Source organism: Salvelinus sp. IW2-2015, linkage group LG27, assembly GCF_002910315.2.
Source record: "Salvelinus sp. IW2-2015 linkage group LG27, ASM291031v2, whole genome shotgun sequence".
In the NCBI taxonomy this organism is placed as follows: domain Eukaryota; kingdom Metazoa; phylum Chordata; class Actinopteri; order Salmoniformes; family Salmonidae; genus Salvelinus; species Salvelinus sp. IW2-2015.
The window spans coordinates 16,744,286-16,761,978 of record NC_036867.1 but is presented as its reverse complement, the minus strand read 5'-3'; the positions used below and the strand labels follow the sequence as shown (position 1 = coordinate 16,761,978).

The 17,693-nt window shown below is 44.4% G+C and overlaps 1 protein-coding gene across 1 annotated transcript in view; it reads right to left on the bottom strand.

Annotated features, from left to right (window-relative positions):
• The window catches only part of plxdc2b (plexin domain containing 2b), a 165,287-nt gene that overhangs the window by 25,147 nt on the left and 122,447 nt on the right, over positions 1 to 17,693 (bottom strand). Inside the window, exons 8-11 of the mRNA XM_023972740.2 lie at positions 10,936 to 11,031; positions 10,269 to 10,350; positions 5,482 to 5,542; positions 5,039 to 5,195 (exon numbers count right to left, since the gene is read on the bottom strand). Coding sequence (XP_023828508.1) covers positions 5,039 to 5,195; positions 5,482 to 5,542; positions 10,269 to 10,350; positions 10,936 to 11,031 — 396 coding nt within the window. The remainder of the gene's footprint in view (positions 1 to 5,038; positions 5,196 to 5,481; positions 5,543 to 10,268; positions 10,351 to 10,935; positions 11,032 to 17,693) is intronic.

The window sequence follows — 17,693 nt, the reverse complement described above, 5'->3', positions numbered from 1 at the left end:
AGAAATTTCCATGCAATCTCTACCAAGAAGAGAATTGGGAGTATAAAAGAGAAAAGGTCAAGGACTGAAACAATGAATGTAAAACAAAGATTAGGAGAATGAAAAAGTAAATCCTACAATTTGTAATTCAGAGGTAAGAAAAGTGGAGCTGGATGCCATTGATGTTTGTGTGGTGGGTAGTACTCAGAGCCAAAACCTTAGGCATCTGCTTTAGAGATCACCACATACTGGAGCTGGATCCAGACCCATTTAACCCAGAACCACCGGGCACCAGTTCTACAGAACAGGAACCAGAAATCATACGTTAACTCACCATTCCAACCACTGCCTAAGACACCGTTCAACACCACTCTGCAAAAACAAAAAAATGGAGTCTGTCTTTATCCTACAGGTTTAGACTCCATTTCTTCCCATCAATTCTACAAGCCTGGGAAACCAAAGAGCACCTTACCATATGAACTATTATTAATGTCTGAGAGCGTACTCAATTATTCTGGCCATTCCATTCCACTTCACAATTCCACTTCACTTCCCTCGATTTATCAATCTAGCTAACCTCCCTCATTGTGGTCGCAGATTCAAACAGCGATGCATTCCTATAAAACATCATCAGTCACCTGCACACTTAATAGGATGAATAAAGATGGTGTCGGAGATGAAGGATGACGTTTTACGTGTTCCTAACCAGTTGTGTTTTTTTGTTTGTTTCTTTGCGTTGTTTGTAACTTATTTTTTAAACTTATTTTGCACATAATGTTGCTGTAACCGTCTCTTGTGACCGAAAATAAATTCTGGACATCAGAACTGCGATTACTCACCACGAACTAGCAGAATAATTTTTTTCCTTTAACGAGTCCAACGTGAATTACATACGGCCTCCCCGGGAACAGGCCCAGATCCCTGTCATTTGGGTGAAGAGAAGGCGGAGAAAAAGGGTCCGGAGGGGGCGGGCTGCCTTCTGAGAATTCGTAGGCGATTGAATAAACCCCCACTTCCTTCCATTCTTCTAGCAAATGTGCAATCTTTGGAAAATAAAATCGATGACCTACGTGGAAGATTAAACAACCAACGGGACATTCAAAACTGAAATATCTTATACTTCACGGAGTCGTGGCTGAAGGACGACACTATCAACATACAGCTGGCTGGTTATACGCTGTATCGGCAGGATAGAACAGCTGCGTCTGGTAAGACAAGGGGCGGCGGACTATGTATTTTTGTAAATAACAGCTGGTGCACGATATCTAAGGAAGTATCAAGGTTTTGCTTGCCTGAGGTAGAGTATCTCATGATAAGCTGTAGATTACACTATCTACCTAGAGAGTTTTCATCTGTATTTTTTTTTTTTTTTTTTTTTTGTAGCTGTCTACACACCACCACAGACTGATGCTGGCATGAGTTGTTTTCTGTCAGAAGCCATGGATTACAGGCAACATCCGCAATGAGCTAAAGGCTAGACCTGCCGCTTTCAAGGAGCGGAACTCGGACTAACCCGGAAGCTTATAAGAAATCCTGCTATGGCCTCCGACACACCATCAAACAGGCAAAGCATCAATACAGGACTAAGATTGAATCGCACTACACCGGCTCTGACGCTCGTCGGATGTGGTAGGGCTTGCAAACCATTACAGACTACAAAGGGACGCACAGCCGAGAGCTGCCCAGTGACACAAACCTTCCAGATGAGCTAAACGACTTTTATGCTCGCTTCGAGGAAAATAATACTGAAACATGCATGAGAGCACCAGCTGTTCCGGAAGACTGTGTGATCACGCTCTCCGCAGCCGATGTGAGTAAGACCTATAAACAGGTCAACATTCACAAGGCCGCAGGGCCAGACGGATTACCAGGATGTGTACTGCGAGCATGCGCTGGCAAGTGTCTTCACTGACATTTTCAGTGTCTCCCTGTCCGAGTCTGTAAAACCAACATGTTTTAAGCAAACCACCATAGTCCCTGTGCCCAAGAACATTAAGGTAACCTGCCTAAATGACTACCGACCCGTAGCACTCACATCTGTAGCCATGAAGTGCTTTGAAAGGCTTGTCATGGCTCACACTTATCACCATCATCCCAGACACCCTAGACCCACTCCAATTTGCATACCACCCTAACAGATTCACAGATGATGCAATCTCTATTGCACTCCATACTACCCTTTCCCACCTTGACAAAAGGAACACCTATGTCAGAATGCTATTCATTGACTACAGCTCAGTGTTCAACACCATAGTACCCTGAAAAGCTCATCAATAAGCTAAGGACCCTGGGACTAAACACCTCCCTCTGCAACTGGATCCTGGCCTTCCTGACGGGCCGTCCCCAGGTGGTAAGGGTAGGTTACAACACATCTGCCACGCTGATCCTCAACACAGGGGCCCTTCAGGGGTGAGTGCTCAGTCCCCTCCTGTACTACCTGTTCACTCATGACTGCACGGCCAGGCACGACTCCAAGTTTGCCGATGACACAACAGTGGCCTGATCACCAACAACGCCGGATCACCAACAGAGACGAGACAGCATATAGGGAGGAGGTCAGAGACTTGGCCACGTGGTGAAGGGACAACAACCGCTCCCTCAACGTGATCAAGACAAAGGAGATGATTGTGGACTACAGGAAAATGAGGACCGAGCACACCTACATTCTCATCGACTGGGCTGTAGTGGGGCAGGTTAAGAGTTCCTTGGTGTCTACATCACCAACAAACTAACATTGACCAAGCACGCCAAGACAATTTTGAAGAGGGCACAACAAAACCTATACCACCTCAGGAGACTGAAAAGATTTGGCATGGGTCCTCAGATCCTCAAAAGTTTCTACAGCTGCACCATCGAGAGCATCCTGACTTGTTACATCACTGCTTGGTATGGCAACTGCTCGGCCTCTGACAGCAAGGCACTACAGAGGGTAGTGCGTAGTGCGTAGTGCGTGGGGCCAAGCTTCCTGACACCCAGAACCTCTATACCAGGCGGTGTCAAAGGAAGGCCCTAAAAACTGTCACGGACTCCAGCCACCCCTGTCATGACTCTTCTCTCTGCTACCACACGGCAGTGGTACCGGAGCACCAAGTCTAGGTCCAAGAGGCTTCTACCCCCAAGCCATAAGACTCCTGAACATCTAATCAAATGGCTTCCCAGACTATTTGCATTGCCCCCCCCCCCCCCCCCCCCCCCCTCTTTTACACCGCTGCTACTCTCTGTTGTTGTCATCTATGCATAGTCACTTTAATAACTCCACCTACATGAACATATTACCTCAATTACCTCAACTAACCAGTGCCCCATCACATTGACTCTGTACCGGTACCCCCCTGTATATAGTCTCGCTATTGTCATTTTACTGCTGCTCTGTTTTTTAAACTGCATTGTTGGTTAGGGGCTCATAAGTAAGCATTTCACCGTAAGGTTCCCTGTTGTATTCGGCGCATGTGACTAATACAATTTGATTTGATTTGACAGAAATACACGCTGTTACATATTGCAATGGATTCCGCAGTTAGCTGGCTACACCTCTTTCTCTTGGGTGTTAACAAGAGTGGATCCTTGAGATTATGAGTTGTCCATTAGCACAGTGTAGGCTTTGTGTATCTCCCAGGCATCCCAACCCATCCTTCCACATTGGTCAATTATCAACCCCGGGATGTGCCAGTTACTGGGCAGAAAACTCACTCCGCATAGGCATTTAGTCATGATTAAAGTGCATAATGTGATTGTACACATAGTGACAGGGACATTAAGTTGAACACATGCCTTTTCATTGGGATGATGAATGGTAAAGGTGGATTCTAGATGCCTATTCAAGTCAGTACTGTGTGTGTGGGTAATATGTTAAGCTGATAAAGATGAATTAGCTGTTTGTTTCAATACATATATGGCTTGAAAGCTATTAACAAGGAAAGGAACATATCTGTAGTCAATTCAGTCTTTGTGTGCATCCCAAATGGAACCCTATTCCCTACATAGGGCACTACTTTTGACCAGAACCCTATGGGCCCTTGCCAAAAGTAGTGCACTACATAGGGAATATGGTGCCATTTGATAATCAGTCTTTAAGTAGCTCCAGTATCTCTGGGGGAGGGAGGGAGGGAGGGAAAGGAAAGTAAACAAACTCAAAAGGACACCATCAGAGTTTCAGAGTTTCTCCTGACATCAGCAGAAGGACCCAGGGTTATTTTTTCTCCAGGAGGGATTTGTGTCTGATATCTTTGAGATGACTACTGCAGTGTGACTAATCATGAACTCAGGATGGACATGCTTGACCCCTGGGACAGAGGCTGAGAAACCCTGTTTTAGAGTGGCCATCTATTCCAGCCATCTGTCCCTGCTTGCTGGGGTTGCAGGCAGCACTTGCCTGATGATTGAAGATATTTATCAGCAACAAATCACTCAATAAAAATCCAGTATATAAAAATGATTATAATTTACTCGTCATAAAAGATGAATAACCAGCCGAAAGGACTGAACACTAATATGTTTCTGTGTGGGTGCATCTCTAAGATTTTAGAGATGTTGTCCTAATTCAATCTACATTGTTTAGTTGGGTAAAACACAGCTGGCGTGCCTTGCATCATTTGTTGCCATCTGGAGTGCATTTGGTGCTCAAGGAAAACTGTCCGGATAGTTATATTACCAAAGAAATTACAAAAGAGGCAGAACATATTGTTGATAAAGAATACAGTACATGAAGTACCTGTACCTTCACAGGAAAGGTACTGTGTACTTTGTTCTACTTAACGTCACAACAGCACATCCATCAAGACTTCTGTGCATTAGCCTACCCTTCAGTTTGAAGGTAGGGCCAGGGTTGTGTTCATTAAGATACACTGTAATAAAACATTTTGCAAATGAAAACGAAAACGAGTGTTTCTCATTGGACAAGTTCAGATAGCACAAAACTGAAGAAAACTAACTGAACACGACCCAGTTTTTCCTGAACATGTTGGACTGGACCAGAAAAAAATAATGTCTGGTCATGTCATTCAAGTATTCAGACACTAGTTGGAGTTGTCCGCTTTGGGCCGTTCGTTAGTTGTCTTACCTTCAGTGGGGACGCTGGTCGGGGAGAGGGACGTAGACAAAGAGGCTCCGGCTGTGGTGGTCTCTCCTCTGCTCCGGCCTGTTGTCTTGGCAACTAACGTGGTGGTGAACGGATAGAGTTGTGTGGTGTTGATGATATCACAGCTTTTGTCCTTGGTCTGCAAGACAGAATACAAGGGCCCTCTTCGTCATGCATGTAAGAATATGTTTTGTGTGTGTGTGTGTGTGTGTGTGTAAGAGCAGAAGATGTGAAAGGAGTAACTGGGTCATCGCCTTTCCCCCCTGCACATAGCAGACCAGGGCATCCATCATCCTGGCAGTCACACACATTTTTTTTGTTTGTTACAGCAGATACACATGCACGCACACATTCCACCATATCCCCACTCACTCGCTATCCATATTAGAAAGCGAGTCATTTCCATCAGCCACGACGATATTCACCTCATCAGGACAGCTGTTATCCACCCAGTCCTGCCGATGGCGGTCAAACCCACTGGAACACCTGAAACCAGAGGAGACGATTGTCAGGCAGAGCTTAGGAACATGAACTCAAGACATGCATCACTAAGAGGGCTAAACCACAATCAAAGATGGAATGAATACATCTCTAAAACGTCAATTCTAGCAACATATATACGTGGTGCCATCCAGCTCTGTAGACCTGCAGATGTTACATGAAACCAAAAATGTTTCAAATAATCCACCATAATGTATATAATAATCCACTATAATAATCTCAGTCTGGAGTCTGGGTGTCCAAAATAAGTTCAAAGGGGGAAAAGGCCGTGATTATTTGAATATGGGGGGGGGGGATTTGTGAAGAGGAAGTTCACTGGGTCAAACTGCTCAGAGTACAGGGGTTGATGTAGGGGGTGAGGGGAAACGGGAAGAGGGAGAGAGGGGTGAAGGGGATGAGGGGGTATGGGTAATGCCTTCCAGCCAGAGGCAACTCATAAACTCTGTGGGCTAGCCTTTGATCGAGGGCAACTGCTCATTCTTCCTCTTGTTCACAGATCATAATGAGTGTGAGTAAAGATACTGACCCCCAGGCGAACCTTCATACCCCCCCCCTCCTTATCCCTCTCTCTTTTCTTCTCTTCTCTTTCTTCTGTAAGCCCTCGCTTACATTTCAATGTTACATTCACTGAATTTTGAGAGACATATTTTCTTGCTTTGACACAGAGGGATGGTTTGCTCTCTCTCTCTCTCTCTCTCTCTCTCTCTCTCTCTCTCTCTCTCTCTCTCTCTCTCTCTCTTTCTCTCTCTCTCTTTCTTCCTCTTTTTTCTCTTTTTCTTTTTTTTTCTTTTTTTTTTTTTTTTTTTTTTTTTCTCTCTCTTTTTTTCTCTCTCTCTCTCTCTCTCTCTCTCTCTCTCTCTCTCTCTCTCTCTCTCTCTCTCTCTCTCTCTCTCTCTCTATATATATATATATATATATTTTTTTTTTTTTCTCTTTTTTTTTTCTGTCTGGCTCAAATAGTCCACTGAAGTCCAACACAGAAAGCTGTACAATCACATCACCAATGGCGTAGGTGGTAAACAAATGCTAAACCAATGTCATGCACCTCACAAACACCTAACCTGCTAACAATGCAGCAAGACCCACAAACAATCCACCCCTCTACTTCTCTACATGGAGCAGTGGTGGCTGGTGGGTGGGGATATCGGATGACGGGCTAATCATAGTAGCTGGAATGCAATATGGGACGGTATGGTTACCACGTGTTTCATACCGTTTCATTTATTCCATTCCAGCCACTACAATGAGCCTGTCTTCGGATATCTCCGCCTACTAGCCCCCACTACCGTACAGACAGGCCGCATTAACCTCCATTCTCCATCCTTATTCCCATCAGGTCTTATAACTCTCATTAGTCCTGGTGGATGTGGTAACGCTCTCCGCGTGGAGAAAGAAGAGGAGTCCATTCCCATCTCCCTCTGCTGTCTAATCAGCCCACACTGCCCGGATTTCACCGTATTGCTGCCTGAGAAATTCCACCTCATCTGTCCAATCAGCCGAGACAGATTCCTTCACCTCTTTTCCCCTCCGTTTTCGCGGGAGAGGCGGAGCGAGAGAGAGGAGAGAGAGAGAGACCGAGACAGGCCAAGGATATTACTGCAACACAGGTCTGACCAGTCCCTTCGGATCCTTTCTCATTTAGGTTTTACCTCAATGCCATCCAACATCCCAAATGGCACCCTATTCCCCTATGGGCCCGGGTCAAAAGTAGCACACTATATAGGGAATAGGGTGCCATTTGGGATGCATTCCAAACCTTCCTTCCAACATCCACTCAGCCACCACACCGCTAATTATAAATGGGTTGAGCTGCCTCATTTGAATATAAATGAATACACATGGGAGAAGGTTCCTGTACGGTCTTGTCGTTTTCGCCCCCCTCTTTCATGGCAGAGAGGATGCATTTCTTTATTGGGTTTAAAAGACTCTTTGGTCTCGGTTACATTGCGGGTGCATTCAAAGATATTTAGTCTATCTCATACCAATGGGCCATATTTCTTGACATTATATGGATTTACTACCAGCGGTTTGAGGGTTACTAAAGCTCACTGGGTCTACATAGCGAACGTTAAGCTTATCAGTGTGTAGGAATGTTGAAACCATCATTACACTCTTGGCACGACACTCAATCTATCTCCACACACATGCAATGTGATTGAATGAAGTACGCAGAGTGACCGCATCCTATTCAAGCGCAAGATCTCTTTGAAATTTTATGTGGCGGCAGTCATTTTGATAGTACATTCATGATGCACACCAGCTGTGTTTTTGAGTAAACAAATCGTCTCTTTCTCACCAAATGAGCGCTCGGGCAGTATTGGTAACCACGGCAAGTCGCTGGTCCATAGGGATGCCTTGCATGCTTTATTAGCTCCAACCCGCTTTTAATTGTCCAACCCAGCCCAGCGCCCAGCTTGCATACATCAGAGGGACCCAATGAGCTGATTTAGCCTGAAACACATGGGAGAGCAGGTACCCAACGAGCAGGTTCTTACACATCACAGAGAGAGAGAGGGCGAGAGGTAGAGAGAGAGAGAGAAGGAGAGGTAGAGAGAGAGAGAGAGAGAGAGAGGTATAGAGAGAGAAAGAGAGGTCGAGAGAGAGAGCGAGAGGTAGAGAGAGAGAGAGAAGGAGAGGTAGAGAGAGATTTAGAGAGAGAGAGGTATAGAGAGAGGTAGAGAGAGAGAGTGGTAGAGAGAGACAGAGAGAGAGACAGAGAGAGACAGAGAGAGAGGGGTAGAGAGCGAGAGAGAGAAGTATAGAGAGAGAAGGCGAGAGGTAAAGAGGGAGAGAGGTAGAGAGAGAGATAGAGAGAGGTAGAGAGAGGTGGGGTGTAGAGGGAGAGAGGTAGAGAGAGAGAGAGAGAGAGGTAGAGAGAGAAAGAGAGAGGGTTCATTACGGTCGCTCTCTTAAATCATAGGCGTCTTTCTTTCATTAACCTACTGCCCAACAATGCTGCAATGCATTTCAATTAGCTTGTTTAAACTGTGCATTCATTTGACTTTTCAAGCGAAGTTTGTTGTTGAAGGACACAAAGGACGGAGCGAGCCCTAACGGTGTGATGCAGCACGCGCGCGTTTAAATCTCATTAAAATGCAGCGTAATTAGATCATTATAATTCAGGCCTATATTGTGTCATCGCAGCTCTAATAAACTGCTGAGGTGGTGCACGTAAAGGGTAGAATTAGTCTTCTTCTGGAGGGTACAGAATATGGATACATTGCCAGCTGTGATCCTGTATGGCTAAATTGGTAGAGCATTGTGCTTGCAATGCCATGATTATGGGTTTGATTCCCAGAGCCACCAATACATCAAATTTATGCACACATGGTTGTATTATTATTTTCTAAGTTGGATGGAGAGAGGAGACCGAGAGGAGACAGAGAGGAGAAGGCTAAACCCTGACCTTTAGTGACCTCACAAAGCCCAGTGGCCCCGGTGCGTGTACTGCACGTCTCCTAAATTGCGCATCGTCACTCTCGGAATAAACGATTCATCTAAAATAACTATGGGGTCGTTTCATTATGGATGCATAGGCCACTAAAAGGCTTCTTCCCTAGTGGTACCCTTTTTCCAATATAGTACACTACTTTTGACCAGTGTCCACAGGGGAATATTAGGCTGCCATTTGGGATGTGGACAAAGTGTAGAGACATAGGAGGAGGGGAGTCAGGGGAGTAGTCAAATCATCTCCGCTAAATCCAACAGACATTTTCCAAGAACTGAGGCCCAAAAGCTTTCAGTGCACTTGATAACTAACAGCTTTTAACTTGGACATTTACAAACCTCAAATGGATAACAACATGCCCGGAACACATTCTCTGCTTCATGATTCATTTATGCTTCCCTGTCTTCTGAACCCAAACGCTGCGATCCAACGCTAAAACAATGCTCCAACAACACTCCAACAACGCTGTCCAAACCTCCATCATTCACATCTCACAACAGGCAGGTAATATCCTATCCGTGCAATAACATTCTACACTGTCTCAAATATTTACCTTTTTGTGCGAGGGTGTGACAGATAGAAAGACAAATGGTCAAGGGGAAAGGAGAGAGAGAGAGAGCGGAGAGAGAGCGAGAGAGTAGGTGTGAGAGAGGGGAATTCTCCATTTCGCAAAAAAACAAGAGTAATGGGTCGGATCTCATGTTCTCTCCCTCTGTTGTTCAATTCCTTCCCTGTCTTTCCTTTGCGCGCCATCAATAAGGAAAAACGACTGAACATCACCAGGACTCACTGGCTCCCTCCCAAATTGCACCTTATTCCCTATTTACAGTATATAGGGCACAACTTTTGACAAGGGTCCAGGGCTCTGTTTAAAGGAGTGCACTATACAGGGAATAGGGTGCCATTTGGGACACAAACACTGGGCCGAGGGAATAGGGGAGGGTCAGTCTCCAGATGATAGCCACATGTCAATACATACACCGCACACTCAATAGCTAGCTAAGAGAGGTGCTGAGTGACTGGAACTAATAGCAACATTTAAAGGAGGGAGAAGAAAGACAGGGAGACTGAGCGACCGATGGAGATGGAGGGGAGAACAGAAAGGTAGAATGTTGGATGGAAAAGAGAAAAATATGGTCTCCGTCCCAAATGGCCCCTATTCCCTATATTGTGCACTACGTTTGATCAGAGCACATAGGTAGTAGGGCGGCATTTGGGATGCAGACAAAGACATACAGTAAGGGGTATAGAGGGGTGTCTGACCTGCGAAGACGGTGGCACCAGCTGCAGTTGAAGTTGATCTGGGAGGAGATGCAGCTGCTACAGCTGGTGAACTGGAGACATGCTAATGGAGGGAACAGGATACACACACGTCACAACACACACACGTCACAACACACACACGTCACAACACACACACGTCACAACACACACACGTCTACTGACTCAGTCAAAACTCAATATAGAAATCTATATATAGATTGCTAGATTGTTGTTGTTGACAATGCAAAACAATATATTAAGCATCTCAGAATAGAAGTGCTGATCTAGGATCAGGTCTCCCATGTCCATGTAATCTTATTCATTTAGATATTAAAGGCTAATCTGATCGTAAATTAGAACACCAACTCTGAGACGCTTGATACATTCATACCAATTGTCAAAACACCAACATAGAAATCCATAGCTAGAATGTTGTAGTTTGCTAAATGCAAACCAGATGTTTCTAAAAGATAGGAGTTTTGACTCACAGGTGTCCCTGAAATGATGGGATACCGTCTGAAGGAAAGTCTATTAGCTTGACATCTATTGGCTCTACGTTTCACCTATGACTTTATCTAGAACCTAGGCTAGTTCATGGGGGCCTACTTGTGTTGTCATTATCATATATCATATCATGAGCCACGTCTATCAAAGGAATCCAGCTTACTCGGTAGAGGCATCATTTCCACTGCTGTGGAGTTGGTGATTTTGGTCTTCGTCAGCTCCACGCGATGGTACTCATAGATCGTTCTCCTACGAACATCTGAATGGAGTGAGTGAGAGAAAGGGAAAGAGAGGGAGGGAAGGAAGGAAAGAGCGAGAGAGAAAACGGTCACAAATCTTCCTCGGAGAGCTAAAACTAGGACAAGTGGTTCCTGAGGAGGAGAGCGAGAGAGAATTAGAGAACGGAGAGGCGGAATCAGGCCATATGGGAAGAGAGAAGAGCATTCCTTTAGTTTTCTCTCTCTCACTCTCTCTCTATCAGACAGCCTGCAACTTGGCAAAGGGGTGGGAAAAAAATGTCCCATTAGAGGTGATATCCCTGTTGAAAGACCCCAGTTCCTCCCAGGCAACGTCCCAAATGACACCCTATTCCCTATATAGTGCACTACGTTTGACTAGGGCCTATAGGGCTCTGGTCAATGGGGCCTGGTCAAACATAGTGCACTATGTAAGGAATAGGGTGCCATTTGGGATGCTCCCCCAGTGACTAAGATAATCTGCTGCAGCAGTCACCAGGACCAGGCTAGGTAAAACGGAGAGTTTGTAATAAGTCGCTTTTTCAATCTTAGTGTAAAATGGCCCACTTGGTTTTGCAGTCTATGCATCTCCCCCCGGCACTGCACTAAACTATGCACAGATAGAAAGGATTATAATATTATATATTATACTGTAAATCCTAATTAAATTAAAATGACAAGGCATAGCTCTGCCATAGTAATCTCATAAACGCAAAAGCTTTGCTGGTTAATTCCTTAATTCCAGTCATTTTCCTGGTGTGTTTAAATCCTTAATTCAAGTTAATGTGACTGAAATTCCTGGAATACAATGGGACGTTTATGTAGATCAGCGAGAGTAATTATTTAACGTAGCCCGTATGACATTGGTCGACGCATTACATTTTCTATAATACACACACTTGCTTGAGCAATGAGATAGAACATTGAAATTCAATAAACAGCACAATGGCAGTGGAACATATACAGCAATGAGTTTGACTGCTAGCGAGCCCCATTCATTATATACACTTATTGTATACACTCATACATTATTTACCAATATAAAATGAACACATTTTGCCTGCTTGGATGAATTTTCATCTAAGAGCAAAGCCATTATTCTGTTGTGTGCAACTGTGGATCTAGATACCGCAGTGGCAGACTGGGACCAGAAATCGTCTCCGCCATTTCAGGGCCGATTCCTCGAGGCCCCCACACCAGCCCAGTTTTTCCATGAGGACCCCACTATCAGCCAAATAATAGTGCTGAGCGAATAACCAACTTTTCTGTTACTTTTCTGTTTTTAAACAACTAATTGACTGACATCGGTTCAATTGTTTGAATTGCACTTAAATCGCGTTTTTTCTGCGAGTTCAATGCTCAGTTTCTGTAGAGATAAATTAGATCAAGCTCGAACTGTGCGATGTAGTAGGGGGTTATAGTTTTCAACAGCTCAATATTCTAGATAGTTTAGAGCAGAAAGCCTCCCGAGTGGAGCAGTGGTCTAAGGCACTGCTAGCTGTGCAACTATAGATTCTGGGTTTGAGTCCAGGCATGATCGCAGCCGGCCGCGACCGGGAGACGAATGGGGCGGCGCACAATTGGCCCAGCATTGTCTGGGTTAGGGGATGGTTAGGCCAGCAGGGATGTCCTTGTCCCATCGCACACTAGCGACTCCTGTGACAGGCCGGCCGCAGTGCACGCTGACACGGTCGCCAGGTGTACGATGTTTCCACCGACACATTGGTGTTGCTGGCTTCCGGGTTAAGTGGGCATTGTGTCAAGAAGCAGTGCGGCTTGGTTGGTTTGTGTTTAGGAGGACGCACGGCTCTCGACCTTCACCTCTCCTGAGTCCGTATGGGAGTTACAGCGAGGGGACAAGACTGTAACTACCAATTGGATACCACGAAATTGGGGAGAAAAAAGGATAAATAAAATAAAAGATTTAAAAAAGATTAGCACAGAAAACGTGGTAATTAATGACCATAATCCATTGCGCGCACGCTTACTTGTCCGGTTTGTGTAGTGCAAACATGGAGACCTCATTGATGGAGATAAGAGAGATTGTACAAGAGGGATAGAAAGCAGTTGCTTGCGACGTAGCTCTACCTGAAAATACATGATCTAAGTGATTGATAGTTGGTATTCATCAGTCATAAATGTATGTCTTAATTGCTTTGAAGATCTACTAAAATTGTGATTTTGTCAGACAGCATATGCAGCAGCTCTATAGAGACGAGACGATGACTTGGAATTAAATCATAAAGTCATCAAATAAAACAAATATTTTATTAAAATAAAGAAATGTGAATAAATAATGGTTAATAAGTGATAAGTAGTAATGGGCAGTCACTACCATAAGTGGACTTTTATTAATTGTTTTACTCTGTGTTGTTACAGCATTCAACTCACATAATGCATTTGTCTTTTTTTTCCCGAAACTGAAATCGAAAACATGATTATTTTTTAAATAATCGAACCGAAACTGAACCAACCTCAAAAAGCACTAATCGATCAGCACTACCTGATAGTTATCGTTTCACGCAACACCCCCGGTCAAAAGCATTGCACTACAGTTGAAGTCGGAAGTTTACATACACTTAGGTTGGAGTCACTCTACAAATTTCTTGTTAACAAACTATAGTTTTGGCAAGTTGGTTAGGACATCTACTTTGTGCATGACACAAGTCATTTTTCCAACAATCGTTTACAGACAGATTATTTCACTTGTAATTCACTGTATCACAATTCCAGTGGGTCAGAAGTTTACATACACTAAGTTGACTGTGCCACAGCTTGGAAAATTCCAGAAAATGATGTCATGGCTTTAGAAGCTTCTGATAGGTTTAATTGACGTAACTTGAGTTAATTGGAGGTGTACCTGTACAAACAATAGTACGCAAGTATAAACACCTTAGGACCACGCAGCCATCATACTGCTCAGGAAGGAGACGCGTTCTGTCTCCTAGAGATGAACGTACTTTGGTGCGAAAAGTGCAAATCAATCCCAGAACAACAGCAAAGGACCTTGTGAAGATGCTGGAGGAAACAGGTGCACAAGTATCTATATCCACAGTAAAACGAGTCCTATATCGACATAACCTGAAAGGCCGCTCAGCAAGGAAGAAGCCACTGCTCCAAAACCACAATAAAAAAGCCAGACTACGGTTTGCAACTGCACATGGGGACAAAGATCGTACTTTTTGGAGAAATGTCCTCTGGTCTGATGAAAGAAAAATATAACTGTTTGGCCATATTGACCATCGTTATGTTTGGAGGAAAAAGGGGGAGGCTTGCAAGCCGAAGAACACCATCCCAACCGTGAAGCATGGGGGTGGCAGCATCATGTTGTGGGGGTGCTTTGCTGCAGGAGGGACTGGTACACTTCACAAAATAGACGGCAACATGAGGAAGGAAAATGATGTGGCTATATTGAAGCAACATCTCAAGACATCAGCCAGGAAGTTAAAGCTTGGTCGCAAATGAGTCTTCCAAATGGACAATAACCAAAGTTGTGGCAAAATGGCTTAAGGACAACAACGTCAAGGTATTGGAGTGGCCATCATAAAGCCCTGACCTCAATCCTATAGAACATTTGTGGGCAGGAGGCCTACAAACCTGACTCAGTTATACCAGCTCTGTCAGGAGGAATGGGCAAAATTCACCCAACTTATTGTGGGAAGCTTGTGGAAGGCTATTTTTACAAGGATTAAATGTCAGGAATTGTGAAAAACGGAGTTTAAATGTATTTCGCTAAGGTGTATGTAAACTTCCGACTTCAACTGTATATAGAGAATAGAGTGCCACTTGAGAAGCAGCCTATGAGTATTCATTTTTCTAATACAGGTGAGAAAACAGAACTATGGAGACATTAGAATGTGTGAAAACAGTCAAAACATACTTGGTTTTGGCACCAAAAACATCTGACCAAGGCATACTGTACAGTATTAGCTGACTTGACCCTGAAACCCATCCCACCCACCTTCTACCCTCCCCTATGGCTGGCTTCCTCTAGCCACAGGCATTAGGATGATCAAGTCCAATGATAGCATTGAGGGGCCAGAGGAGGGGGGGGAGGTCTCTCGCTCTCTCTCTGCCTGCCTGGTGGTGCTGCTCTGTGGACAGGCTATCCAGACTCGGTCACCTGCCTCGGATTTCCTCTGGAGGTGGATGAGTCTAGGGGTGTAGGGTGAAGTTGCTCTCAGATGCTGATCTTGGCAGCCAGGTCACCCATAATACAAGTGAGTATACGACATCCAGCTATGTCTGAGGACGTCGGGAGATGATGTGGAAACCGGCCACTAGGGGCAACAGTGAGCGCTGTTACCTTCAAGTAGGTTTCGGTTTTGCTCGGGCGTAAGCATCTGCCTCTGATTCCAAAGATTGCAAGTTCGATTCCAACAGCAGATTTTTGTTTTAAGCCTACCCCCAACCTTAACCCTTACCTTAATCTTAAACCCTTTAAAATGTTACGTTTGCAACAACTTAAATTTGATGTTTGAGAAACATGGATGAATGTCTAATTCTGACGAGACTGTGAGAGCTAGTTGGATCTTGGGTCAGTTTAGCATTTTCCCTCTACTAGCAAAGGTTAGGATTAGGGAGGGGAAGCTGATCCTAGATCTGCACCTATGGGAAACAGCGGGTCTGGGAGTTAGGAAGCTTTAACTCACAGCAGTTACAGTCTCAGCCTGAGCATCAAAAGTGGTAATGTGGATTTAGCTGTCCTGCTCCAATACCATCAAACAAAAGGAGCTTTGTAGAAGTGTGTCATCAATTATGCACACAAGGGTCAATTAGGCCATAATCTAATTAAAGGGCACGCTCATGCAAAATTATGCACTGGCCCAATATCTCCCCAAAATACAATGGAAAATAGGCTACTGGTCTGGTACACACCTAAGAAGGGTCCAGCCAAGGAAATGGTTTCTTATTCATTCACCCCTGAAAGTTGGATGAGAATCATTGGAAATGTGATGTGGAGACCTTGTGAAATGTGTTAAAAGTCAATGAAGGAATACGGGAATCTAAATTCTGAACAGTGCTTTATTTGCCAGTAGCCCTTGTACCTGTGTCACAGTGGAGTCCAAGTCTGCTGGAAGGAGAAATAGAATAAATACCCGGGCAGATTTTCATTACTCACACTGTTCCAACAGCCCTGTGATAATAATAATAATAATCACTGGGCAGAACAGAATATCACATTGGACCCTGACTGAGTGTAACGGCAGATTTCCTCCTCTTCGTCTGAAGAGGAGGTGTAGCAGGGATCGGACCAAGACGCAGCGTAGTAAGTGTCCATGTGTTAATATAAACAACTGAACAAGACACAAATACAAAATAACAAAGTAACCTAACCGAAAACAGTCCCGTGTGGCACGAACACTGACACAGGAAACAAACACCCACAAACCAACAGTGAAAACAGGCTACCTAAATATGGTTCCCAATCAGAGACAATGAAAAACACCTGCCTCTGATTGAGAACCATATCAGGCCAAATGACAAACCTAAACATAGAAACACAGAACATAGACTGCCCACCCCAACTCACGCCCTGACCATACTAACTAACGAAAATAAAGGAAATAAGGTCAGAAACGTGACAGTGAGGTTAGATCCCTATTCTATTCCTATTCCCGATGGGTTATAAAAGCTGTAATTCCATACACGTGTATTTCCTGCCATCAAGATAATCAATCATGCAGCTTTCATATCAACTCATTAATTCAGAATCCTTACCACCACACGGCAAGCTCTCTTGCTTTTGAGCAAATTGTTTCCATTATCTCCTCCCCAAAATCTTTGCAATCACTGTTTATTGGACATTGGACATGGAAATTCAGCAATATCACAATATGAATGGATATGATGAATACACGCAAGGACGTCAAGCTGACCTCCTCCTCTGCCTGTATAATAATGAGGTGAGCTAATCCTGGGCCTGCTATTGTACATTTACCATGGTGAATTAGCATAAGAATAAACTCAGACAGGTATTAAAAGGACTGAGGCGCTTCTGGTTTTGAAAACATCATCAGAATAATGCATTAAGGTGACTGGGAGTCTGGCTGTCCATGAATCTGGCTGCCCAGCCCGGGGGTGGCTAAATAAAAGCCTGGGTTTAAAGGTTTTAACACAGGAAGACCAGCGGGCCTCCATGCCGCTAGCACCTGACCTGGTAATTATCTCGCCTGTCCATGGGATGCCGGCAAATCCTCCCTCTGCTGCTGCCAGTGCAGCACAGGCCAGGCCCAAACGCCATGGCCTGGAAATAGCTAGCTAGCATAGTAAAATGTTTAATTTCACAAATTAAGCGTGAACGTGGCTAAAGGAGTGGGTTATAGGAAGCCTCTCGGCTGTGCTAGCTGTGTGTGCTCAGGCCGGTAATTGGCAGCAGAGACACTTATTGACTCGACATGAGTTCACTCCTGTACACTGAACACTCAGCCCATCAGCTGCCTGTGCTCTTCCCAAATGGCACCCTATTCCCTATAAAGTTCAGTACTTTTGACCAGAGCCCACTCAAGTAGTGCACTATATAAAGGTATAGGGTTTGGTACGCTCTGATGCTTGGAGCTTAAAGCCACGAAGCAATCATTCTAGTCTAAATACATAACCATATTAGAATACGAGAGATAACTTCAAATACCATTTTCATGTACATTCGTTAACACTACAAGTATCAGCAGATGTGTCGAAAAGA